This window comes from Ursus americanus, chromosome 8 (genome assembly GCF_024610735.1).
Source record: "Ursus americanus isolate L20-20 chromosome 8, mUrsAme1.1.p, whole genome shotgun sequence".
In the NCBI taxonomy this organism is placed as follows: Eukaryota; Metazoa; Chordata; class Mammalia; order Carnivora; family Ursidae; genus Ursus; species Ursus americanus.
The window spans coordinates 41,455,072-41,481,301 of NC_142134.1; the positions used below are offsets into that span (position 1 = coordinate 41,455,072).

At 35.8% G+C, this 26,230-nt stretch overlaps 1 protein-coding gene and 1 pseudogene across 11 annotated transcripts in view; one reads left to right on the plus strand and one right to left on the minus strand.

Moving 5' to 3' along the window:
- The window catches only part of LOC148109572 (uncharacterized), a 45,430-nt pseudogene extending 38,611 nt beyond the window's left edge, over positions 1-6,819 (minus strand).
- Positions 1-26,230, plus strand: part of CLOCK (clock circadian regulator) — a 138,803-nt gene that overhangs the window by 39,556 nt on the left and 73,017 nt on the right. For 9 of the 11 annotated variants that reach the window (XM_087864129.1, XM_045815950.2, XM_045815955.2 and 6 more), the window contains 3 exons: positions 14,436-14,527; positions 21,194-21,283; positions 23,667-23,726. In XM_087864129.1, the coding sequence (XP_087720255.1) occupies positions 21,237-21,283; positions 23,667-23,726 (107 nt within the window). In that variant the 5' untranslated portion in view covers positions 14,436-14,527; positions 21,194-21,236. Of the gene's footprint in view, positions 1-4,476; positions 4,575-8,508; positions 8,694-14,435; positions 14,528-21,193; positions 21,284-23,666; positions 23,727-26,230 lie in introns of those variants that run through there. The other 2 variants (XM_087864130.1, XM_045815956.2) reach the window with 2 other exon arrangements.

Consider the following 26,230-nt stretch of genomic DNA (forward strand, 5'->3'; position numbering starts at 1 on the left):
TGTTTCACCCCCCACCCTACCTCCCCTCTGCTAACCATCTGCTTGTTCTCTAGAGGTAAGGGTCTGTTTCTTGTTTGTCTCTCTCTCTCTCTCTCTCCTTTCCCTCCCTCCCGCTCCCCCTCTCTCCCTCTCTCTTTTTTCGTTTGCTCATTTGTTTCGTTTCCACATATGAGTGAAATCATATGGTATTTGTCTTTCTCTGACTGACTGACTTCGCTTAGCATTATACTCTGTATGTAGTGCCATCCATGTTGTAAATGGCAAGATTTCATTATTTTTTGTGGCTGAATAGTATTCCAGTGTGTGTGTATACATATACATACATATATATACTACATTTTCTCTATCCATTCATCTATGGATGGACACTGGGGCTGCTTCCATAATTTGGCTACTGTTGTAAATAATGCTGCTGTAAACATAAGGGTGCATGTATCTGAAAGGTTCTCTGCTTTTAAAGACTCACATGATTGCACTATACCCACAGACATTCAGGATAATCTCCCCATCTCAAGATCTTTAACCTTAATCACATCTGCAAAGTCCCTTTTGCCGTGTAAAGTGACATTTTATGGACTCCAGGGATTAGGACGTGATCTTTTTAGTGGTGCCATTACTTAGCCTACCACAGCGCCCCCTCTTTCTTCCTGCTGATCCTAGTAAAGAGGCCTGGGGCAGGGGGAGTGTAGCTTCAGGGTTATGGTACCTGGTTCAGTGTATAGTTCACTCTGTGACTCAGGCTTCAGCTCTGCACCTTCAGATCTTCTCTGGGACTCAGTGGAGGCTGGGGACAGGCTCAGGCCTCAGTCTAGTCTCTGAAAAAGGAGTAGGGTGCTCCTATATTCTGTGGACCAGATCAGTCCATTACATGAATAGGGACCTCAGGCATTTAAAGAAATACGTTAGTTGAATCATTGGAATAGTCTTGTGTCCTACTAAGAAAGTTGTACTGATTTTTTAGTATTTGTGTATTTAATGGGGCTTCAAAAATACTTCACATTTAGACCTTTGAAAGGCCAGAGAGTTCTGGCCATTTGTTGTTTGTCTTGAGCCAGAATTTCGTCTGGTTCATAAAAGTTTGGTTTGGGGTATGTTTCTTGTTCTTACTGTCAGTTCTCATTTAGTCTCTGAAACTGCTATATAGAGTTAAGAATGTTTTCATCTTGCTAATATTTTATATCCATTGTAGGGGTAGGCTGGGTAGGCTAATATTCCCATTTAGTATCGAGTAAGTTAAGAACTATTTAATTTCATCCTTATTCATACGTTAAACAATTAATTTAAAAAGTATTTGAATCTTTTTTTACAAGTTAAAATTGTTCTTTTAGGAATAATCTTTTTAGCTATAATACAAACATTGAGTGCTCTGCAGAAGCAAGTTAGAATTTTTTATAAATGATGATAAACGTAGTTGAGGATTGATGCTTGGGTTTTGTATTATACCAGTCAATTAAATTTCAGCACTACTTTTAATTAATGTTAATAGATCCATCAGTGCCAGGAATATCTGTGATATCAGATTTAACTAACCTAAATTCCAAAGTAGGTCAGTGGGTCAATAGGTTATTAGGTTAGAAAAAGATTTATTGTAGTTTACATTTTTTTAAACCCAGGTTCCTGTGTTAATCATTTTAAATTAATAATTTAAAGATTATTGATAATTGGATGAAATTAAGTTTTTCCTTTAAATTATGTCAACAGTACATAGAAAAATAGCCTCTGTTACTCTTATTTTGTAACAGTAACATGTTATTTTGTTACTCATATTTTGTTTTCTGGAATGGATAAACATGTAGTTTATGTTCCTTATGTATAGCTAGGGCTCTAATGTTGGACTTTTAAAAGAAAAACAAAAAGGCAGCAGTTTTAAGTTTTTCTGATTATAATAATAGTGCATGTTCATAGGAGAGATTTTAGAACGTACTAAAGAAAAAAGTTTAAAAATTCATAAGCTACTTAGGAATAACTACAGTTTTACTTTTGGCTTATTTCAATTTATGTTTGATATATCTTGATGCCACTGTTACTGCTATTAGATGGTTAAATTCTTTATAACTTTACTAGATTGTGCACAATAGTGCAATGAATATAAAACTTTGGATACACCTCTGATTGTTCTCTTTTTTCTCAAAGTAAAATTACTGGGTCAAAGGGTATAAATATTTTCAAGCAGTTGATACATCTCACTAAACTTTTTCTCACCAAACTTTAAGAAAGGGATTTCCACTTTACTCTCTTAAAGCAGTGGTCAGTGTCTGTTTCATATCTCCCTCACCAGAGGTATCAAATTCTTTGTTATTAAATACAGTGGACATTTTAGAGTCATTATCTTGTCTGCACTGCAGTATTAACATTGTCAACTTCTTAAAATACTCTTTTCTGTAATTTTAGTGACAGCTAGTCTTTCTTGGCTTTCTTCTGTCTCTTTGATCCTTTGCCATCTAGGTGATACTGTTACCACTAATCATATTTAAAATTCATTTGCTGTTTTCTGTATACTGTCCCAAACATGTAACATATTTAATCCTAAGGACAACTGCATGTACCTACTATTATCTCCATTTTAAAAATGAAAAAAAAGATGCATAGAGATGAAGTGACTAGTCTGAGACCCACAGCTAATAAATGGACTAAGCTATAGTGCATACCCAGAAAATCTGTTTTCAGAGCCCATTTCTTTTTTTTTGTTTGATTCTTGTTTAAATTACTTAAAAATTTTTGTTTTATTGAAGTATAGTTGACACATAGTGTTACATTAGTTTCAGGTATACAAGATTGTGATTGGATAATCCTACATTATGATGTGCTCACCGTAAGAGTAACTACCATTTGTCACCATACAACACTATTACAGTACCATTAACTATATTCTCTGTGCTGTGCCTTTTATTCTCATGACTTATATTCATTCTATAACTGGAAGCCTGTATCTCTCCCCTTCCCCCGTTTTGCCCATCCCTTGACCCCCCTCCCTCCACCTCTGGCAACCACCAGTTTGTTCTTTGTATTTATGGGTCTGTTTCTGTTATTTTTATTTGTTTTTTAAGATTCCATATATAAGTGAAATCATATGGTATTTGTCTGACTTATTTCACTTAATTTAATGCCCTCTTGGTCTATCCATATTGTCACTAATAGTAACATCTTTCTTATGGCTGAGTAATATTCCATATCCCAGCACCATCTGTTGAAGACACTGTCTGTATTCTCTCCTCCTTTGTTGTAGATTAATTGACCATGGGTTTATTTCTGTGTTCTCCATTCTGTTTCATTGATCTCTGTATCTTTGTGCTAGTACCATATTGTTTGGATAACTATAGCTTTGTAGTATATCTTGAAATCTATGATTATGATAACTTCAGCTTTGTTCTTTTCTCAAGATTGCTCTGGCTATTTGCAATCTTTTGTGGTTCCATACAAATGTTAGCATTATTTGTTCTAATTCTGTGAAAAATACCACTGACATTTTGATGGGTATTAAACTGAATCTGTAGATTGCTATGGGTAGTACGGGCATTTTAGCAATATTAATTCTTTTTTTTTTAATAAAGATTTTATTTATTTATTTAACACAGATAGAGACAGCCAGCGAGAGAGGGAACACAAGCAGGGGGAGTGGGAGAGGAAGAAGCAGGCTCATAGCGGAGGAGCCTGCTGCGGGGCTCGATCCCATAATGCTGGGATCACGCCCTGAGCCGAAGGCAGACGCTTAACCACTGTGCCACCCAGGCGCCCCAATATTAATTCTTCTAATCCGAGATCGTGGAATATCACTGCATTTGTTTGTGTCATCTTCAGTTTCTTTCATTAATGTTTTATAGTTTTCAGAGTATAGGCAGAGCTCATTTCTTTAAATTCCTTGCTCTGCCTCCTTCCCATTTTATTAGTCGTCTTCTAGTTTCTAAAATACTAATTTTCATTCAGTTTCAATCTTAGCCTTTCTTTTTCTTATATGTTTTTCCTAGAAAATCCCATCACTGTCTTTAGTTTATATATTTATGTTGATGACTCCCGATTTACATCTTGGCATTTACAAGATGTAAATGCCAAGCTTACTTCTAACCATCTGCTGGATGTTTTTCATCTTGCAAATCCCTTAGGTATCTTAAATGCAAGGTGTCTAAAACTGAATTCATCATCTAAAGTACATGTGAGGTATCTGTAACACAGTGATTAAGAGCATAGCTCAAGGGGCGCCTAGGTGGCTCAATCGTTGGGCATCTGCCTTTGGCTCAGGGCATGGTCCTGGCGTTCTGGGATCGAGCCCCGCATCGGACTCCTCTGCTGGGAGCCTGCTTCTTCCTCTCCCACTCCCCCTGCTTGTGCTCCCTCTCTCATTGACAGTCTCTCTCTCTCTGTCAAATAAATAAATTAAACCAAAAAAAAAAAAAAAAAACATAGCTCAAGCTAAACTATCAGCGTTCATATCTCAGCTTTATTGCTGACCTTGCTCAGCTTACCTATACTCTTTTTCAGTTTCCTCATCAGTAAAATGGAGATAATAATAGAGCTTACCTCCTTTGATTGTTGAGAGTCTTAAATGGGAGAAGACTTTGAGGAATGCTGGGCACATAGTAAGTATTCGTTAAATGTAGCCACTGCTTTCAACATCATTAGCTCTTGTTTTCCTCCAGCTTATTCTTCCTATGTTTCCTATCCAACCCACGGAAGCATCCAAGCCAAAACTTGGGTGATAGTCTCAACTGCTTCCTGACCCGCACTTCTGATTATTAATTACCAAGTTCTGTCTAGTCATCTTAGTATCTATTAAAACTTTTTTTTTTAAGATTTTATTTATTTATTTGAGTGAGAGAGCAAGTGAGTGCGTGCAAGTGGGGGCTGGGGCAGAGGGAGAGAGAGTAGACTCCCCACTGAGTGAGGAGCCCAGTGAGGGGCTCGATCCCAGGACCCTGAGATCATGACCTAAGTTGAAGTCAGACATTTAACTGACTGAGCCATCCAGGTGCCCCTATTTATTAAAATTCTTACATTTATATGACCTCTGTCTCTCTGTTATTTTGCCTGAACTATTATAATAACCTACTTCTATTAGTCTCCCTAACTCTAGTCTTGCCTTCTTCATTCCTTTCACTATATTGTAGTTTGAATGATATTTCAAAAGAACAAATCTATTAATGTCACTTCCCTGCTTAAAGCTACTTCACTGTTTTCATGTTGCCATTGAGGGGCAGGTGATTTTTTTTTTTTTTAAACTTCACATGGCTTTTCATGATATACACACCTCATCATTCTTATCTCTTACCCCAGTTTTTACCCTACCCTGTCCCTAGGTTTTTGCTCTAATCATGCGAACTACTTTTAGTACCCTAAAACTACAGTTCTTGTTTATGTCTCCAGACCTTTGCATTTATTGTTCTTTTGGCATCAGAGTTCTCTGTCTCTTGGCCTGGTGAATTTTACTCATCCTTCAGATCTCAACTTAGGGATTACTTCTTCCAGGAGGCTTCCTGAACCTCTGTGTCCCTCGTATGTATTCACGGGGCATTTTGCGCATGCCTCTGGGAAGTGCCTCAAATGCAGTTGCTATGTCTGTTTTGCCATTGTAAAACTACCATTAGCGTAGTGTTGGACTCTTGTACTGGTGCTCAGTAAATATTTGCTGAATGATAAATATATGAAGTGTAATTTTTAAGGAATCATGAATATTTATGACAAGTTTTTAGTTTAAGTTTCTTTGATTTCTAGCCAGGAGTAATTTTACATTTATTAGCCATTTGTTTTCTTTGTGCCTCATTTAATTTCACTTTTTGCTCATTTTGGGGGTTTGGATTTTATTTTTTTATTTTTTTCAAATAAGTCTCAATTTTAGTAAGTGCCTCTACATACACATTTGCTACTGAAAATTGAAATAGCACATCAAAAAATTTTTTATTACAATTCAGTTTTTGAAAAACCAGAAAATCTGGGCTATGCACCTTGCCCTAATTATGCTCTAACCAAACCAACCAGAGTTTTCCGTGTATTCCTTTTGCACAAGTTACTTAGCTTCCAATTTTTGATGTTAGGTTTTATCTTAATGACTTCAGGCTTCTCAAACACACAGGCCACACTCAAAACCTATTACCGCTTCCTTAGGTCAAATCAAAAAGTGGAAGTATATTGAAGTCATTCAAATGCAAACTACAGGATTCCTCACAATTACTGGTATCAAGGTAGAAAAGAGAAAAAAAGAGCTTATATCATAGATTGTAAAAATATTACACAGTTTGTCCTAACATAGAGCAGCTTTCCCAAGCTGCTGCATAATGCTCCTGAAATTACTAGCAAGAAGAAACAGTACAAGAATTAAGTTTATGTTTACATTGGCTCTGTGTTACAGTTATTCTCCATGCTGGTATCCTCAGAAAGATCTTTATGATACAGGCAATAATGATGACTACGTCTAAATCTTTTCACTCTTGATTCAGCCTGTTTCCTTCTGCTGTAGCTCTTTTTGAAGCATGGCCCACTGGTTGAGATAGCACTGGTATTCAATCAGTTGCATCATCCTTTCCATCCTTTCTTTCTGAGCAGTTAACAAAGTCCTTACTCCACCCCTCCTGCTGCTGAGGATGTGGTCAACGAGCCCAGTGGTTTCTTCTCTCTGTCCTGCTGTTGGGGTGGATATTCTGGTAGAGGGGAAGGGAGTTTGATACTAGGGCCAAGAGTCAATTTACTAAGGTTCTTTATTAATATTTCAGAGATAGTTTGAGAGGCAGCTGAGCCTTCCTGGGAATTCTCTTCACTGGGCATCTGAGATGATCCCGGGGCCCTCGTTGGGTAAAGCTGCTTTGGTGAATCCATTGGAAGCCTGGGGGTGGGGGGGTGTTGGATTTTAACATTTTTCTGAGTAACTTCTAAATATCCTTATGTAGTAAAGATATTAACCCCTTGTCATACTGCAAATGTTTAAGCCTTTTGTTTATTTCGAGGGGGCATTGCCATTGGTGTTTATTTTGTTAATAAAAGTAGGTATCCCTATGCATTGTATCTTTTATTCTTCACAAGAACCCTCTTAGCTAAGAATTCTGAAGCTTAGGGTGGTTAAGTTATTTTCCAAAGATTTCCATCTATGCCTTTCTAAATTTACAGGTCTTAAGCGTTTTGTACTGACTCTTCCAGCATGCTGTTTATTAGCTGCTTTAATTCTGACTGGGGAACGCTATCCCAAAGCACTTAAAACCAACTAGGACACAGGGATCTGGCTTCTGAATTTTGCTTCATGCACATTTTAGGAACTCAGTCCTGTTGCTCTGATGCTTTTGGCTCAGACCATTTATTTTTGATTCCTTCAATTTCCCAGAGTATTGTTTTATCAGAAATCCCCTTTTCTCAAAAATATATCTTTTGCTATAAAAAATATCCTTTTTTGTTACTGTTATATTGCATATATAGTTATATTCTTTATTGAAAAAAATTGAGAATGGGGCACCTGGGTGGCCCAGTTGGTTGGGCGACTGCCTTCAGCTCGGTCATCATCTTGGAGTCCCCAGATCGAGCCCTGTCTGCGGCTCTCTGCTCAGCGGGGAGTCCGCTTCTCCCTCTGACCCTCCCCCCTCTCATGGTCTCTCTCTCTCTCATTCTTTCTCTCTCAAATAAATAAAATCTTAAAGTAAAAATAAAAAATTTAGAGTGGACATTGGGTGGGTCAGAAGCAAACTCGAGTGTAAAGTTTTACACGAATTTGTGGTAACTTTGAATTGGTCTCAGTTAATTCAGTTATTCACCAGTGCCAGTTGAGTGTTTAGTATTTGCCAAATACTCTGACAGGTCCTACTAATAGATGAATAAGTAAATTATTACTCCTGTTTTGAAGAAACTCATGATTTAGAAGAATATTGTCAATGAGAATGTTATAGTGATATATTCCACTTCTACAATGAAAAATAGTAAGAACACAATAATTTCTAATTTTCCTTGTCCGTGAAAGAATATTAATAACTGAAATTGACAGGTTCCTGAAGTTTTCAACACCAAAAAATTAGAGTAAAATTCACCCTGATTTTCCTTTTTGAAGGTGAAAATGAAAACTAAAGTGTGCACATGTGCACTCACACACACACACACACACACACACACACACGAAGTAGGGAGACAGCGGGAAAAATGAAATATGAACCAGTCATATGTGAATGTGAATAGTTGACTTTCTAATAAATATTGTGTAAAAATGATTATTAGTCACTATTGGGTCATGACCTTTTTTGTATTAGCTGATGCAGAGACTTCAGTAAAAGTAAATTATATATAATTCATATATGTTCGTTGGCATTCTTAAAGCAAGTATTTGAACTATTGAGAACTAATTCACAGGAAAACTATTAAATACTTTGGCAGCCTCTGTCCAGTTGGTGTTCTAATGCTTTAGATCCTGTCATCAGTCTGTGCCACCATCTATTACAGGAAAAGTCCTAAGAAATTCCTTGTTGTTAACGAGTTACTTCAATTTATTAAGTACCTATAATCTCATATAGAGCTTGAACTTCTGTTGATCCTTAAATACTTACTTAAAGTGTCCCCCAAAACAACACCTAGGTGTATCGTTTTCAAACTACAGAAAATCAGATATGAAGAAAAAAATCCTGAAAGAAGCCAGAGGAAAAAAACACCTTACATGTAGAAGAACAAAGACTTACATTTGACTTCTTTCAGAAACCATGCAAGTAAGAAGAAAGTAGAGCGAAATATATAAGGTATTGAGAAAAAAACTCACCAACCTAGTGAAATTATTCTTCAAAAATGAAGAAATAAAGACTTTCTCAAACAAATTGAGGGAGTTTGTTGGTAGTAGACCTGCCTTGCAGAAAATGTAAAAAGTTCTTTGGAGAGAAGGAGAATGGGACAGGTCGGAAACTTGGGAGTTTGTAAAGTAAGAAAGAACATTGAAGAGGGAGTAAGTAAAGGTAAAAAAAAAACAAAAAACCTTTTATTTTTACTCTTTTTATTCTTAATTGACCTCACATAACAGTTTGTTCAAAATAATAGCAATAATGAATTTGAGCATGTATACTTGTGTGTGTGTGTGTGTGTGTGTGTGTATATATATATATATATGTGTATATATATATATATATAAGTGCTTATATATAAGTGCTTATATATAAGTGAAATGAATGACAATAATACAAGGGATAGGAGAGAGAAATTAGTATTATTTGGTTATTATAAGGTATACTACTTGTCAGGTGGTATAGAGTTTATCTAAAAGTGAACTTGGATTAGTTGTGAATGTATATTGTAGGGGCACCTGGTCCTGAGTTTGAGCCCCATGTTGGGGGTAGAAGTTACTTAAAAAATATATTTCTATATAAAAGAAAAAAACTTAAATAGTATATTGTAAACTCCAGGGTAACCACCTAAAAAAGTAAAAACCACTAAACCACTAAAAAAAATGTAAAGAAAAGAAACATAACCAATATGCTTAAGAAAAGGAGAGAATAGGAATCCTGTAAACTGCTCAGAAAATCATTTAAGATGCTGAAAATGGCAAAAGACAGAGAGTGGAAGACAAAAATGGGAACAAAGAACAAGGGCAACAAATAGAAACAATAATCAATATGGAGATGTTAGTCCAACCAAATCAATAATTGCTTTGAATATCAGCCTAACGTACCAATTAAATGACAGAGATTGTCAGAGTGGATTAAAACACAAGATCCAACTATATGTTGTCTACAAGAAACCCACTGTTAATATAAAGACATATATAGATTAAATGGATGGAGAGAAAAGACCATATAATATGAAATCTGCTCTCTTAAAATTTTAAGCATGTACAGTACTGTTAACTCTGTGTACATTGTTGTATAGCATATCTCTGAAACTTTTTCATCTTGTGTGACTATGAAGCTCTATATCCACTGAAGAGCTTTCTTGATTCCCACCTCCCCCAAGCCCCTGACAACCACCGTTCTACTTCTATTGGTTTGACTACTTTAGACAACCTTATGTAAGTGGAATCATGCATTATTTGTTCTTCTGTGACTGGCTTATTTCACTTAGCATAATTCGCTCAAGATTCATCCATGTTGTTAAGTATGAAAGGATTTCTTTATTTTTGAGAGCTAAATAATCCATTGTAAGTATACCACATTTCCTTTATCCATTCGTTTGTCCATGGACCGTTTAGGTTGTTTCCGCCTCTTGGCTATTGTGCGTATGCTGCAGTCAACATACAGGAAGGAGTACAGTGATCTCTTTGAGATCCTGTTCTCATTCCTTTTGCATAAATACCCAGAAGTGGAATTGCTGGATCGTATGATAACTGTATTTTTAGTTTTTTGAGAAATTTCTGTGCTGTTTTCCATAGCAGCGGCACCATTTTATATTCCCACCCACTGTGAATAAAGTACCAATTTTTCCACATCCTTGCCAAACTTATTTTTCTGTTTTCTGTTTTTGTTGTTGTTGTCTTATAACGGCCATTTTAACAGGGATGTGATATCTCATTGTGGTTTTGATTTGCATTTATGATTAAGGATTTTGAGCATCTTTTCATATATCTGTTGGCCATTTGTGTGTCTTAGAAATATTTAAGTCATTTGCATATTTTTAAAATTGCGTTATTTGTGGGTTTTGTTGTTGTTTTGCTGAGTTGTAGGAGTTCCTTATGTATTTTGGATATTAATCCCTTATCATATATGTGGTTATCAGATATTTTCTCCCATTCTGTAGGTTTCATTTTCACTCTTGTTTCTTTTGCTGCACAGAAGTTATTTACTTGAAGGAGTTCCACTTGTCAGTTTTTGCTTCCTTTGCTTTTGGTGTCATATCCAAGATATTTTCCAAATCTAGTGTCCTGGAGCCTTCCCCTTTCTTTTCCTCTAGGAGTTTTACAGTTTCAGGTCTTACATTTAAGTCTTTAATCCATATCAGTTTGTTTTTTGTGTATGGTGTAAGGTAGAGTCCCTCCAGTTTCAGTCTTTTGCGTGTGGATATACTGTTTTCCCAGCACCATTTGTTAAAGACAGTATGCTTTTTGATTATTTAGTTTTGGCACACTTGTTGAAGATGATTTGACCATATATGCCTAGGTTTATTTCTGGGCTCTCTGTTCTTTACCATTGGTCTGTGTGTTCATCTTTATGACACTTCCATACCATTTGATTACTGTAGCTTTGTAATACGTTTACAGGTTAGGAAGTGTGAGGCCTTCAGCTTTTTTGTCAAGATTTTTTTTATTACTTGAGATCCTTTGTTGTTCCATACGAATTTTAGGATTTTTTTTTCAGCCATTGGGATTTTGATAAGAGATTTTGAAACCGTAGATGACATTGGGTAGTATGGATGTTTTAATGATACTAAAGCTTCTATAAACATCCTCTGTATGTCCACTGTAAACTTCCCTCCGTGTATTTGTATCTTACTTCTTTCAGCAGTGTTTTGTAGGTTTGTAGGTTTGTTACTAATTATTTTATTATTTTTTATGCTATTGTAAATGACACTGTTTTTTTAATTTCCTTTTCAGATTGTTTGTTGTTAGTGTATATAGAAGTGCAACTGATTTTTGTGTGTTGATTTTGTGTCCTGCAACTTTGACATTTGTTAGTTCTAATGGCTTTTTCGTGGAATCTTTAGGGTTTTCTACATATAAGATCATGTCATCTTACTTTTTTACTTCTTTCTGATTTGTGTATGCCTTGTTTTCCCTTACATAATTACTCTAGCTAGAATTTCCAGTACAGTGTTGAATACAAGTGGTAAGAGTGGACATCCTTGCCTTGTTTCTCATCTTAGAGGGAAAGCTTTTGATTTTTCACTGTTGTTCATGGTGTTAGCTGTGGGCTTCTCCTATATTGCCTTTGTTATCTTGAGAAAATTTTTATTTGTTCCTAGTTTATTGTGTGTTTTTATCATGAAAGGGTATTGAACTTTGTCAAATGCTTGTTCTGCATTGACATATTCATGTGATTTTTATGCTTTGTTTTGTTGAATTGCTGTGTCATGTCGATTGATTATTGTATGTTGAAACATGCACCCTGGGGATAAATCCCACTTGGTCGCGGCGTGTTACCCTTTTCTCTTGGATTTGGCTTGTTAGTATTTTGAGGATTTTTTCATCTATATTCATTAGGGATATTGACCTGTGGTTTTCTTTACTTGTAGTGCCTGTCTGGCTTTGGCATCAAGGCGATGTTAGGTTCATAAAATGAGTTTGGATGTGTTCCCTCTTCAATTTTTTTGGAAGCGTTTGGGAAAGATTGATGTTAATTAATTCTTCCTTACATTTTTGGTAGAATTCTCCATTGAATCTGGTTCTGGGCTTTTCTTTGTTGAGAGGTTTTTGATTACTGATTCAGTATCCTTACTAGTTATATATGTATGTTCAGATTTTTCTACTTCTTCATGATTCAGTCTTGGTAGGTTGTGTATTTCTAAGAATTTATCTATTTCTTCTAGGTTATCTAATTTGTTGGTGTCTAATTGTTCATAGTAAGTAGTCTCTTACGATTCTTTGTATTTCTCTGGTGTCAGTTGTAGTACTGCATCTTTCACTTCTGATTTGAGTTTTCTCTCCTATTTTTCTTAGGCTAGTTAAAGGTTTCTCAATTTTGTTGATCTTTTCTAAAAACTCCTTTTCGTTTTTTTCCTATTGTTTATCCTCTGTTTTGTTTACATCTGCTTTAGTCTTTATTTTCCCTTCCTTCTGCTAACTTTGGGCTTGTTTGTTCTTTTTCTGCTTCCTTGAGGTGTAAAGTTAGGGTTCAATTATGAGATTTGGTTCTTTCTGTTTTTTTTTTTTTAAACTGGATTCTATTTTATTTATGAGATTGATTTATTTATTTTTGAGAGAGAGCAGGGCTGGGGGAAGGGTCAGAGGGGTTAGAGAGAATCTCAAGCAGACTCCGTGCTGAGCATGGATCCTGACGCTGGGCTTGATTTTGTGACCCTGAGATCATGACCTGAGCCAAAACCAAGAGTCAGCCGCTTCACTGTGCCACCCAAGTGTCCCCAAGATTTTTTTTTCTTTTTTAATGTAGTATTTACCACTATAAACTTCCCTGTTAGTACTGCTTTTGCTGCATCTCCTAAGTTTTGATGTGTTATGTTTTTGTTTGTCTCCCAAGTATTTTCTAATTTCTCTTTTGATTTCTTCTTTGATCCACTGCTTGTGTGTGTGTGTGTGTGTGTGTTAATTTTCATATATTTGTGAATTTTCCAGTTCCCCTTGTGTTATCGATTGCTAGTTTCATTCCATTGTTGGCAGAAAAGATAGTTGGCATGATTTCAATCTTCTTAAATTTGTTAAGACTTATTTTGTGACCTAATATGTGATATGTCCTGGAGAATGTTCCATGTGCAGTTAAGAAGAATGTGTATTCTGCTGCTGTTGGGTAGAATGTTCTGTATATGTCTGTCAAGTTGATTTGGTCTGTAATGTTATTCAAGTTGCTTGTTTCCCTTTTGGTATTCTGTCTAGATATTTTATCCTTTTTGATACTGGGGTAGTGAAATCTCCATTATTGTATTGCTATCTGTTTCACTCTTCAGTTCCATCAGTATTCGTTTCAAACCCCAGGTGTTCTGATGTTGGGTGTATATACATCTTCCTGATGAACTGACCCTTTTATCATTATATAATGTCTTTTTGTGTGTGTGTGTGTGTGTGCCTCTTGTCAGTTTTTGACTTAAAGTTTATTTTGTTGGATATAAGTCTGGCCACTCCTGCTGTCTTTTGATTACGTTTGCATAGATTATCTTTTCACTTTCATCCTCTGTATGGCTTTAAATCTAGAGTGAATCTGTTGTAGACAGCAAATGGTTGGATCTTACTTTTTCTGATCCATTTAGCTACTCTGTCTTTTGATTGCTGACTTCAGTCCATTTACATTTAAAGTAATTACTGATAGGGAAGACTTACTGTGTCCATTTTGTTATTTGTTTTTGACTGTCTTGTAGTTTTTTGTCACTTGGTTCCTCCTGTTGTCTTTGTTTTTCTTGTTTTTGTTGTTGGGTTTTTTTGTTTTGTTTTTGTTTTTTTTTAGTGACATGCTTTGATTCCTTTCTCATTTCCTTTTGTGTATTCTCTATAGGTGTTTTCTTAGTGCTTAACCATAGGTCTTATATAAAACGTCTTACGGTTTTGACAATCTGTATTAAACTGATGGCGCTTCAGAACTCTTTTACGTGTCTCTCCCTTCTGCACATTGGTATTGACATCACAAATTCCATCTTTTTATTGTGTATCTTATTAATGTATTTTTGTAGTTTTATTTATACCTTGTGTTTTAACTTCTATACTAGAATTAAATTATTGTTTTCATTTATTCTGTAAGCTATTGTCTCAGAAATAATTTGTCAAGTTCAACATTTGTTATGTACACTTTTGTGACTAAATTCTAAATTTTATATTTAAAAAATTACTTTAAAACTTTTTCATGATAAATTTCTATGTAAGTTGGTAAATCTAATAAATTTTTTTGTTGTTTAAACAGAATTCTGAGAGTGATGGTCAGCCATATAGAAGAATACATTGAACCTATAGTTTTCTGAAGAACCAGTTCAAAAGATCCAAAAAATACAAAAGGTAATGAAAAGATTGTATCTTAGAGTGTATTTCCAGCAAAATATATAAATGAATCCATAAACTTATTTTGACATGCTAATTTGAGGAATGTTTTATTTAAAAATTTTTCCTGTTGTTTTAATTTATTCCAAATGCTTATTGTATCAGCTATATTCAGATATTAATTTAGATACTGAAAATACAGTGATGAACAAGACAGAAATTGTCCCTGCTCTCATTAGGATTACATTCTAAAGGGAGGGAGGACGAATAATAAATAAACCAATGAAACATTTGTTGTTCAATGCATAGAATTAAAATTGGTAATGTAATAGAGACTGGTGACTGCTTTCATTATTGAAAGAAATAACGAAATATTTGAAAGCCCTCTTTGAAGAGGAATATTTGAGTTAAGATCTGAATGGCAAGAATAAATGAGGGGAAGAGTATATGGAATTTAGGTTGGAGAAGAAAACTGGGAGAGGACCAAATTCTGTAAATTTGCAGAAATAAAGAGTGCTCTGTAAGAAAGTGCTCTGTAAGAAGTGCTTTCTCTCTAAGAAAGTCAAGTGTTCTCTTTTGCTGTATAATATTTTAGCTACCTGTAAGATCTGTAGAAATATCAAAGGTAGTTGGATATAAGACTCTGAAGTTGAGAATCTGGTCCAGGAGTGTGGATTTGTGATTTATTGGCATAGAGAGATACTTACAGGAGTATGTGTGGATGAAATTATCTAGGAAGTGTACATAGATTGAGAAGGATTTTGCCTTAGGACATGCCAGTATTAATCAGAGGAGAAGGAATAGCCAATGAGGGGTGCCTGGGTGGCTAAGTCATTAAGCATCTGCCTTCGGCTCAGGGCGTGATCCCAGGGTCCTGGGATCGAGCCCCACATCAGGCTCCTCTGCTGGGAGCCTGCTTCTTCCTCTCCCACTCCCTCTGCTTGTGTTCCCTCTCTCACTGGCTGTCTCTATCTCTGTCAAATAAATAAATAAAATCTTAAAAAAAAAAAAAGGAATAGCCAATGAAATGGGTGAAAAATCAGGAAAGTGTTCTGTCATAGAAGGAAAAAAAGAAAAGTAGTAAATGCAGAAGTGATCATTTACATCATATGCTACTAAGAGGTAAAATAGAGAGTAAAGCAGCCATTAGATTTGGCAACATGAATGTCTTTTATAACTCTAATAAGAGTGAACAATCTCAGTGCGAGTGTGTGAGGGTGAAAGCCTGATTAAAATTGACAAAGAGAGAATGGGGAATTTCCAGTTAAAGATGGCAAAAAATGCAATTAAGTTCTATTTCTTCTTGAAACTCCACTAAAGCTAAAGTAGAAGGTTTTGTTGTTTTTTTTTTTTTAAACAAAAGACATAACTTCACAAGAACAAAGAGAAGGGGAGAAGAAATAATTACAACAAAATTTGGGGAGCTGAAAAGCAAAAAGAAGTGTGATATCTTATGGATCTTAGAATCCTGAGCCAGCTGTGAGAATGATGAGAAACGAACTTTATGGCACTTTATAGAACCTCTAAAATGTCAGGAATTGAGAGCACGCTTTACTTCTGCAAAGGAGTAAGAGTGGGATTAAACACAGGCTGATTTGTTGCCAGTCTAAGAGATCATTATACTTCATAGATCCTTTTCTTGACCTTGGAATTCCAGGCGACTACCCCTTCCCTATCTTAGCAGAAGGCTAAAGATTTATTTTCTAGCAAGGATAAAATAGATATGCACCAAACATGGTTGAGAATGGGAGTATCATATTGAAAATAGGGGGATTAAGGACCCAGTCTACCAGATTTATAATTTTCAGTTAGTAGTTTAGAAGATTCTTTTCTGGAAATTGTAACTAGCCTAAGAGAAAAGAGCTGAAGATAACAGACTTAAAGAATTTCCCTAAAGAAATATTCCAACCTGATATCCCTGCAATAAAGTTCATAGTCGGCAAGCCCTATCATATACAGCTTCAGTGATCGTTTTAGACCTCACCCTTAAATGAGCTGGTGGCCAGAGATGACTAAACATTTTAGGAAAACCTCTTAATGTGAGAGCCAAATAACCATGCCAAAAGAAAATACCAAGTTAGGGGAAATGGAGACCAGGCAGGCAGGTAAAAATTGAAACACAAAACTATTGTTTAATAGTTTCAGAGAGGTAAGAGGAGATGCTAAATCCATGAAGCATGAAAGAAAAACAGTTAAATTAGAAATGAAAAACTCAGTGGAAGAGTGGAAAAGTAAAACTGAGATTTTGAGAGTAAAGCAAAATTAAATGGGAAAGAAAAAAATAAGAAAATTGGAGGAACCATCAGAATCTCCAGTATTGAAATAACAGGAATTCCAGAAAGGGAGAAAAGAGGGAAATAGGAGAAATAAAGAATAGAGAATGATTCACCAAACTGTCTACAATTAGAGGACTTAAGTTTCCAAGTAGAAAGAGCCTATGGATGGAATGGAAAGCCTTGAGAGGTGACTGCATGGGGTTCAGAGGACTAGTATCATGTCATTAGATACTGCACAGTTTATTTTTAATATAGAATGTGTTGTTTTATGTATAAGGGTTCTTTTCCAAAGATGGATTTCCAGGCACTGAAATTTTCTGTTAATTATGTTTAATGTTGCATGCTGAATTAAAAACATACCTGCTTCTGTATTTGGGAAAGTTTGAATGTTTTACAAAGTTTCTTTAGTTATTAATATCTCCCCATTTCATTAATTTTTTATATATGTATATATGATTTTATTTATTTGTCAGAGAGAGAGCACACAAGCAGAGGGAGTAGCAGGCTCCCCGGTGAGCAGGGAGCCTCATGGGGGACTCCTGGGATCATGACTTGAGCCAAAGGCAGGTGCTTAACCGACTGAGCCACCCAGGCATCCCTCATAAATAATTTTGAAAGCTTGTTTTTAAAATGATATTGATACAAGACTTATGCCATTCTTGGCCTTTATCATCATAAAATAGTAATATCAATGGAAAGCTGGGAAGTCATCACTGAGTGACTTTGAGCTGAAGTTGTTTATGTAAAGGAGCGGTGGATTCCTAGCTGAAACTTGATCCTTGGTAATTTAATTTGTGAACTTTGGATTCACTGGTCCTTTCAAAGACATTATTGCATACCATGCTGGACTTAGTAATGTCAATATTTAAGAAAGAAGATTTTTAAAGACTGTATGCATGCATGTTGTATTTGAGAAAGAGAGAGGGAAGGAAGCGAGCGAGCCTGTGCATGAGCAGGGGGAACGGCAGAGGGACAAGCAGACTCCGTGCTGAGCATGGATTCCTGTGTGGGACTCCATGCCACAACCCTGCGATCATGACCTGAGCCAAAATCAAGAGTTGGATGCTCAACCAACTGAGCCACCTAGGCACCCCAAGAAGAAAGACTTTTAATAATAAAATTTGATCTGTATTAGATTATATACTTGAAATTCCTTGCTGTGTGTAGGGACATTGCTTATTTTTTAAAACTGAATCCTTAGAATCCATAGCATGGGAAGTGTGACTCTGGGTAGTTTTTTGGTACTGAAAATGTGAAGCCTAACAAGAACAAACAAGACCTTTTGGCTGTTCCCCCATTACCATTGTGTTTTGATAAAATTAATTTGGCACCATTTAAAGAAGTTAAGAGGAATCTTCTCACAGTTGTCTCTAGAATACTTAGTTCTAAGGGCCTATTTCACTTCTTCCCTTCCCTTTCCCTTAAATATATCCTGTCAGTTGACTAGAATGGGAGAAAAAAGATCTTGGACTAGACTGTTAGAGAAACATAGTCATTATGTTGTTCAGTTAGCACAATAAATGTTTGGAAGCCTATTGTTAACAACGTTAGTAAAATAGCGTAATAAAGCATCGGCCTGTATCTCCTAAACCATTTTGGGTTCAGTTAGGATGGCCCTTCCTATAGTCTAAGCCCTAATTCTTGGGGGTCCTGTTTTTTTTTTCCCCCCTCCTAGTTTGCCCTATTTTCTACCTTTTGATAATTAAGGAAACATACATTTGGTGCCATATAAGGCTTAGGTCTGGCCTTTCAACTTTGAAGTCGAAACTGTTCTTTTTTGATTCACCCAACTTGGCTGTTACCTTTTACACTGGTCTTTTTGTTCTAGCGATAGAACCAGCCTCTGTCATTACTGTGATGATAGCTATGTCTCTTAGACCAGAGGGTTGTGCTGAACTCATCTTTAAAGTCTCTTCTAACTCTCAAATTGTGTAATTCCATGTTCCATCTGCTGATGTTGACCCAGACACTTAAAGCCAGTATTTTATCTAGTGTTAGTTCTTTTTGCTTTTACCCCTGACTCCCCACTCATTTTCTTTTAAGAGCTCTTAGACCTTTGCAGTCTCACTTCTGTAGCCATAACCACAGGGGCACTGCAGCATCATTGAGCAAGGACCATTTGTTTGCTCCTTCGTGCCTGTACATTTGAAAACAGTGATAGAATAGTTCAGAATCCCATGTTCTTTTTTTTTTTTTTATAGATTTTATTTATTTATTCGACAGAGATAGAGACAGCCAGCAAGAGAGGGAACATAATCAGGGGGAGTGGGAGAGGAAGAAGCAGGCTCATAGCGGAGGAGCCTGATGTGGGGCTCGATCCCAGAACGCCGGGATCACGCCCTGAGCTGAAGGCAGATGCCTAACCACTGTGCCACCCAGGCGCCCCAGAATCCCATGTTCTTAAGACAACTTTCATCTGTTCTCAGTTAGTTAGAATTCCACATTAATTTACACTATTTTCTAAATTTTAAATAAAAGATATAATACTTAAGGTAGAATTTCTCATGCCTCAAAAACTGTTAGGGTTTTTATTAGCATTAAGGTGGTTGTTCAATATTTCATTCACGACTATAGGATATAAGTATTTTGTGTGAATAAAACCTGCCTTATACTTTAGAAAACCTATAGAATATAGGATGACAAATTTTAGGCTTATGATTCTTTTAAAGTAGTAAATCTTAATTCTTCAATGTGGGTATGAAACTCCTTATAATAAGGCCCTTCCCTCCCTTTTCTCTTTCATTTATTTTATTTTATTTTATTTTATTTTATTTTTTATTTTATTTATTTATTTATTTATTTATTTATTATTTTATTTTATTTTATTTTATTTTTAAGTGATCTCTACACCCAGCGTGGGGCTTAAACCTACAACCGTGAGGTTGAGTTGGATGTTGTACTGACTGCGCCAGCCAGGAACACCCCAAGAAGGCTCTTTTTACCCATCTTGCCTTCACGCTTCTATCCACTCTTATTTTATTCTCTAGTAATTAAACTTTAAGTTGTAACGTGACTAGATTTTTCTCTAAAGAAAATGCTAAACCTCTTAGGTTTCTTAAATAGGATGCTCTCTCGTCTCATAAAGACCTGTGCCTTTGCAAATTGCCATTCTTGTGGCTTCGCATCCTTTCAGATACTACCTTTTCTTGTCCTCTAGTCTTACTTCTCATACTCAAATGGTCATACAAATTACATGGGGACCTTGTTAAAATGTAGATTCTGATTCAGTAGGACTTTTAACAAGGTCTCAGATGATGTCAGTGCTGATGGTCTCTGCACCATATTTTTAGTAACAATCTAGACTACTTACAAACTCATTGTCATCAAGAATACTTCCTCTGACTCCTCTCTATATACCTTCATTATCCTTTTTATTATTATTATTTAGGTATCTGTGTCCCTATTCAATTGTAGATTTTTGCCTGCAGGGACTGTGTCTTTTATCCTTGTATCCCTAAAGCTTAGCCTACTATTTAATAGAAAGTAGGCTTTCAACAGATGTTTGTTGTAGATTAGATTTTTTAAATTAAAGTTTAGTTGACATACAGTGTTATATTAGTTTCAGGTATAAACAGTGATTGAACAGTTTTGTACATTATACATGCTCACCATGATAGGTGTAGTTACCATCTGTCACCATACAATGTTATTACAGTATTATTGGCTATATTCCCTATGCTGTACTTTTTATTCCCATGACTTATTTATTTTGTAACTGGCAGTTTGCACACCTTAGTTCCCTTCACCTAGCTCAGTCATCCTCCCACTCCCCTCCCCTTTGGCAACTACCAGTTTGTTCTTTGTATTTATAAGTCTGTTTCTGTTTTGTTTTGTGTTTTAGATTTCACACATAAGTGAAATCATGAAATTTGTCCGACTTATTTCACCCAGCATAGGTTCATCCATGTTGTCAAGATTGGCAAGATTTCATTCATAACAAACGTAATATGTTATGGCTGAATAATATTCCACCGTACACCCCCACACACACCCACACACCACATCTTCTTTATCCATTCATCTATATTGATGGGCACCTAGATTTTTTCCATATCTTGGCTGTTGTAAATACTGATGCATGAACATAGGGGTGTACATATCTTTTTGAATTATAGCCTATTCACAGTTTACATACTCTATGTATACTAAATATTTAGAGTAGACTATTTTATTACTTTTTTAATAGAAAACGAATCCTCAGTTTTTCCCCCCTGTGTTCCTTTTTTAGAAGGAAGCCTCACATGTGTCCCAGCTAAAGGTATTTGCTTGAAAATAATGTTTCAGCCTTGGGTACAAACCAAAACATTTGAATTCTCTATGATAACATACAGTGTTTCTCAACATTACTATGTTTGTAGAAATAAATTTTTTGAAAACTAATGACTGTTTATTTTTCCTTCCACCCAAGGAGAAGTACAAATGTCTACCACAAGACGAAAACGTAATATGTTATGTTGTTTACCGTAAGCTGTAGTAAAATGAGCTCAATTGTTGACAGGTATGTTTTTAGAGACTCTCTATTTTGAATCCTATAAAGCTATTTTAAAATTTATTATTAGAGTAGTGGTCTGTATTAAACTGATAAAAAGAGTTTCATGTTTAAACACAATTCCTGCTACATTCAGTTTCCATATCGAGCAAACAGACATACTGATACTGTCTGTAGCCAAAGTCAGTAGCACATGGTTTGTGTCCTAAACAGATCTTGAACTGTAATTTTGAGTGTTTGGTCTGAGCTACTCTGAAAGAAATTGTGACAGTGGCAGATGTTTCCTTGGCATCTTATAGAATCTTCCATCTCCTTATGTCTTGTTCTTTTTCTCCTTAATCTGTTGGTGCTAACGCCATCCCTTTAAGCATTTTAGCATTTGTAATTGATAAATGGTAACTATAATTAGGATTTTGTTAGTTAAAATTATAGTCTTTAAATCATATTCTTACAAGAAGGATAAACCTTGTTTCTTTGATTTTAAGACTTTGTTTGTTTACATTTTAACACCTCTGACACTGAGATTCATCTTACAATTGCCTTATTGTAGTTTAATTGGTAGCATTTTTTTTCATCTTGGTGGCAAATAAAATACTGGTAAGTCTTTATAAAGATCAATGGTGTTTTTAATTTGATGAAATATAGTAACATTTTAAGCTCTTACTCTTTGACAGCTTTTTGTTGTCGAGTACTTTTTATATGTTACCTCATTTAACCTCGCAATAATGCCATGAGATTTTACAGCTAAGGAAAGGATAGGTCAGGGAGGTTGAATAACTTGTTTAAGGTCACATAGTTAAGTGCTGAGCTGGAATTATGACCTGTGTTGGTCTGTCTGACACTAAAGTTCCTGTATTTTTATTATAGTGTACTGTGTGATTCTTCCATAGGGGATTCTTTAAGAGTTTTGTAGCTAGAGTTGTATACAGAAGTGACCTTTGACGTCTGGGGCCAGCCTGTCTCCCTTTCCTGTGAGATAAACAGTGAAGATATATACTCTACCAGAACTTAAGACCTAAGGGGCAAGGAGTTTCCTTAGAGAGGCCTGCCTGCAGCACTGCCATAGATTTGGGCTATGCCATATTTTCAGGTGGGCTCTATGTGTAGTTGTCTCCTCAGAAAGGATGTTCCTTCAGTGCTCCTAAGAGATTAAATATGATTGTGGTATTATGCTTCTTGATGATTGCCAATACCCATTCTAGACAATATGACATCTAGAGATAACATCCGTGTTCAGACAGAAGCAGTGATTCTTAATATGAGTTCATTATCTCTGGGAATATCATGAAAGTTATGGACTCTCTCCTCAGTAACATATACGTACAAAAGTTTTCATAAATTGCAGTGCACACACGGAACCCCGAAAGTCCAGACATGGAGCTCTATGATACATGGTTTGCAGATGCTCTCAACAGTGGGTCCAACAGGCACTATATGTGCCTTTACAGGCCACAGAAAGGTGTGGTTAAAGTAGTGAACAGTGAATTCATGTATAGCTCATATGAAATTATTTAATATTGCTACTTAGGTTAAGGAGTTAGCTACCAGTGCTCTTGATTTCATTTGTTAGAGTGCTGTTCCCCTAGATCTTCCCATAACCAATCCCTTCTTGTCACTTAGATCTCAACTTAAATGTCCGCACCTCAGCAGGTCCTTCCCTAACCTCTCAGATTAAAGTAAGATTGCAGTAACTAAAAAATCACCGCTTTTTAAAAAAATATAAAACTTGTCATCATATATTCCCTTCTTGATTTATTTCGTTCTACCAGATAATAAGTTGTAGGAGAGCAGGGATTTCTGTGTCTGATTAACTGCTTTAATGCTCTATAATCATGTCCAGAACAGAGCCTGGCACATGAGTATTAATATTTGTCAAATGAATCAGTAATGAATGAAATGTATTAATATAAATTAAATGCTAGATACTGTGATGTTTATTAGTGATTTGTGGTTTTATAACATGAATGTCTCAAAATACATTTTTTAAGAAATGCTATTATAATTAAAAATAATTTCAAATGAATCATTTTATGTAATGGCAAATACACTGACTTTCTGTAGTTTTCATTGATTACTAACAGTTTGAAACAAGTATTAACCTCTGATTAAGTTAAATTCTGGTTTAGCCTGTCATATATATAGTACATAAGTAGTTTAAAAATTCACATTTGTGATAAACTTTTAAAAAATGTAATTCAACATGGATAAACTTTAATGTTCTAATACTTGTTAGAAAACAGGTTAGCAGTTAATTGAATTAGAATTTGTATAATCCTTTAACTCTACAGAAATCCTAGGATATAACTGATTTGATTCAGATGTCATTTTGGAATTGCTGTTGTTTAATGAGTTTGCTCTTATTTTCTCTATCCACCTTTCTTTTTTCTTTTAGAGAAGATGGTAGTATTTTTGATGGGTTGGTGGAAGAAGATGACAAGGACAAAGCAAAAAGGTAGTTCACCTTAAGATGTAAAATAGTAAATAAATGAGTAAGTAAATGTAAAAGTAAATAAATAGTAAATTAGTGATTTCCAAAAGCTGCCTGCCTTAAGAACTTAGATATATTAGCAAAGTGGAAAAGCTTAGAATATCAGTATGCAGTTTATAATTTAAGTAAAATTATCCTGTAAAAGCGTTCCACTCATCATATCATATTATGAATGTATAATATCTATAAGATATCACTAAAGATGTTAACTTTCATCACTCGGCTAAGGTAGAGCTTGCTAGATTCACCATTATAGTTACTCTTTTCCCCTTTGGTAGCAAGTTATTAAGTGTAGCCTACCTTCAGAGTAGGGATGGAGGGAATTAAGCTCCACCTTCCATAGGAGGGGATACCTACACACGTTTGGAATACTTCTATAAAAACATTGTTTCCCATTTTTTTATGTCTGTCTGGACTCCTGTGTTTATTTTATATTTTAGGTTATATACTCCAGTGCTATTTTATTTTATTGCTCAAATTGTTTCAGCTTTGGTGATTGGGAGTTCTTTCAGGGTAGGCCCCTGTGATCTCCACATGCCTCCATTCTCCTAATAGAAGGGAAAGTAGACAATGGGGAAAGGGAGGGAAAATTGTTGGAGAAGTATCCTCAAGTAGGTGAGGGAATGGAATCTACAGCTGTGGTGGTATTGATGGGGGCTTCTACCTTAAATAGGAGCATTGGCAGTTAATTATATTATCAGGAGGGGGAGGGTCCAGGTAGCATTATAGCAAAGTTTGTAGTCCCTCAGAGTGAGTAGTAAACACTTTCTGGGTTTTTTTTTTTTTTTCCAGCTGTGTTGAACTATGTGGACGCTTAGACAAGGGTAGAGGTTGTTGTATAATACACAGATACAAAAGATAAGCATGTAATAAGTAATAGTTCTTACATGTCTGTATTTAGCAAAAAAAAGGGGGGGGATACTGGGATAAGAGAAATACAATAACCAGGTAAGTTGCTGAATACTTTAATGAATAATTAAAACATATCTAAGAAGAAGATTTTTAGGAAAACTATACAACGTATTCAAGGAAATGAAAGACCTGGATTTGAAGCTAAAAATATATAGGACAACCCCTTATCCCTTAACCTCAATCTGGTGAAGGAAAGTTCTTCAGTCTTGCCTGAATGAAGAGGTAGAACTGTAAGGAATTGACTTGGGTAGTCTTAAAGGCCAAGTTTATAGATGGATAAATTAAGCTGAGGGTGTTCTATTTTTGAAGACTCTGAGAGTTTGATAATGTTTTTAGGGAACCAGAAATACTATGGCTCTGGAAGACACTGAAGAAAGAGAAAGAACCTCACTATACTGTCAGAATTAAGGAGGACCACACTGAACTCTGACTAAAACGATGAGTTCAAGTACCTTAGTGTTGAACCAAGAACAAAGGGAGTTTTATACCCACCCTCAAAATGAAACATCTGTGGCCTGTTCTCAGTGAAGTCATCACAAGGGCTGAGAAGTTCCAGCCTAAATGTAATATGAAGTGAAGTTTGCTTTAGTGGTTGTGATCCAGTGATAGAGTTGGCAATATGGGAATTTTGTATGTTTTCTTCCCTGGAATAAAAGTGGCTGATTGGAATTACTACTTCGTGTTAGCTGAATGGCACCGGGCATGTTCTCCTCTGTGCCTGAGTTGTCACCTGTAAAATGCAAAGTGGTAAGAAAGTCTACCTCATAGAGGTAATTGAGATGTCGTCAGTGCTTGTAGTAGTGCCTGGCACATAAGTATGCAGTGAATATTGGCTTTTATTTTTATCCCAGTTCTTGTGTTCAGATACTCCACACGTGCTAATTCTCAAATGCTTATTTCTTTTTTCTAAAGGACTATAACTAGATCTGTATATCTAAGCCTCTTGTGTATATCTTTTAAAATGTGAAATAGGCAGTTTCATCCTATCTAAATTCTCTCCAAACTATCTGTCCACCAAAACCAGTATCACATGTCATTATTTCACATTAATATGCAGCATTGTCAGTAACTTGGGAATCCTCTTAGGTTTCCCTTTTGCTTCCCACTGCAAACCAGGTCTGATTTACCTAGAATGGATAGTTCTGCCTCTTAACCCTCAAACCCACATTACTCTGTTAACACTGCCACTGCCATGACTTATAGGCTGGGATGCTGTACTTGCCTCCTAAATGGTCATCAGGTGTCCGGGCTTGTTTGCCACACAGTAAGTTTTCAAGAGTATTTGCTAAATGAATTTGTTTCACCAAGCTTTGATCCTTTCATCACTCTGATGCCAGAATGGTCTCATTAACAAGCAGTTCTGTTCCCATCATTTCATTGCTTAAAAACAGTTCAGTGCCTTTCCATGACTTTCAGGAGTCATAAAATCCTTTTATGTAACATAAAAACTTCATGATTTTTTCCAGCATTTATTCCCCCCGCCCCCAGCTCTAGCATACTGGGGCACAGAAAGCCTATTCATTGGCCATGTTAGCCAGATTGAACTACTTGTGATA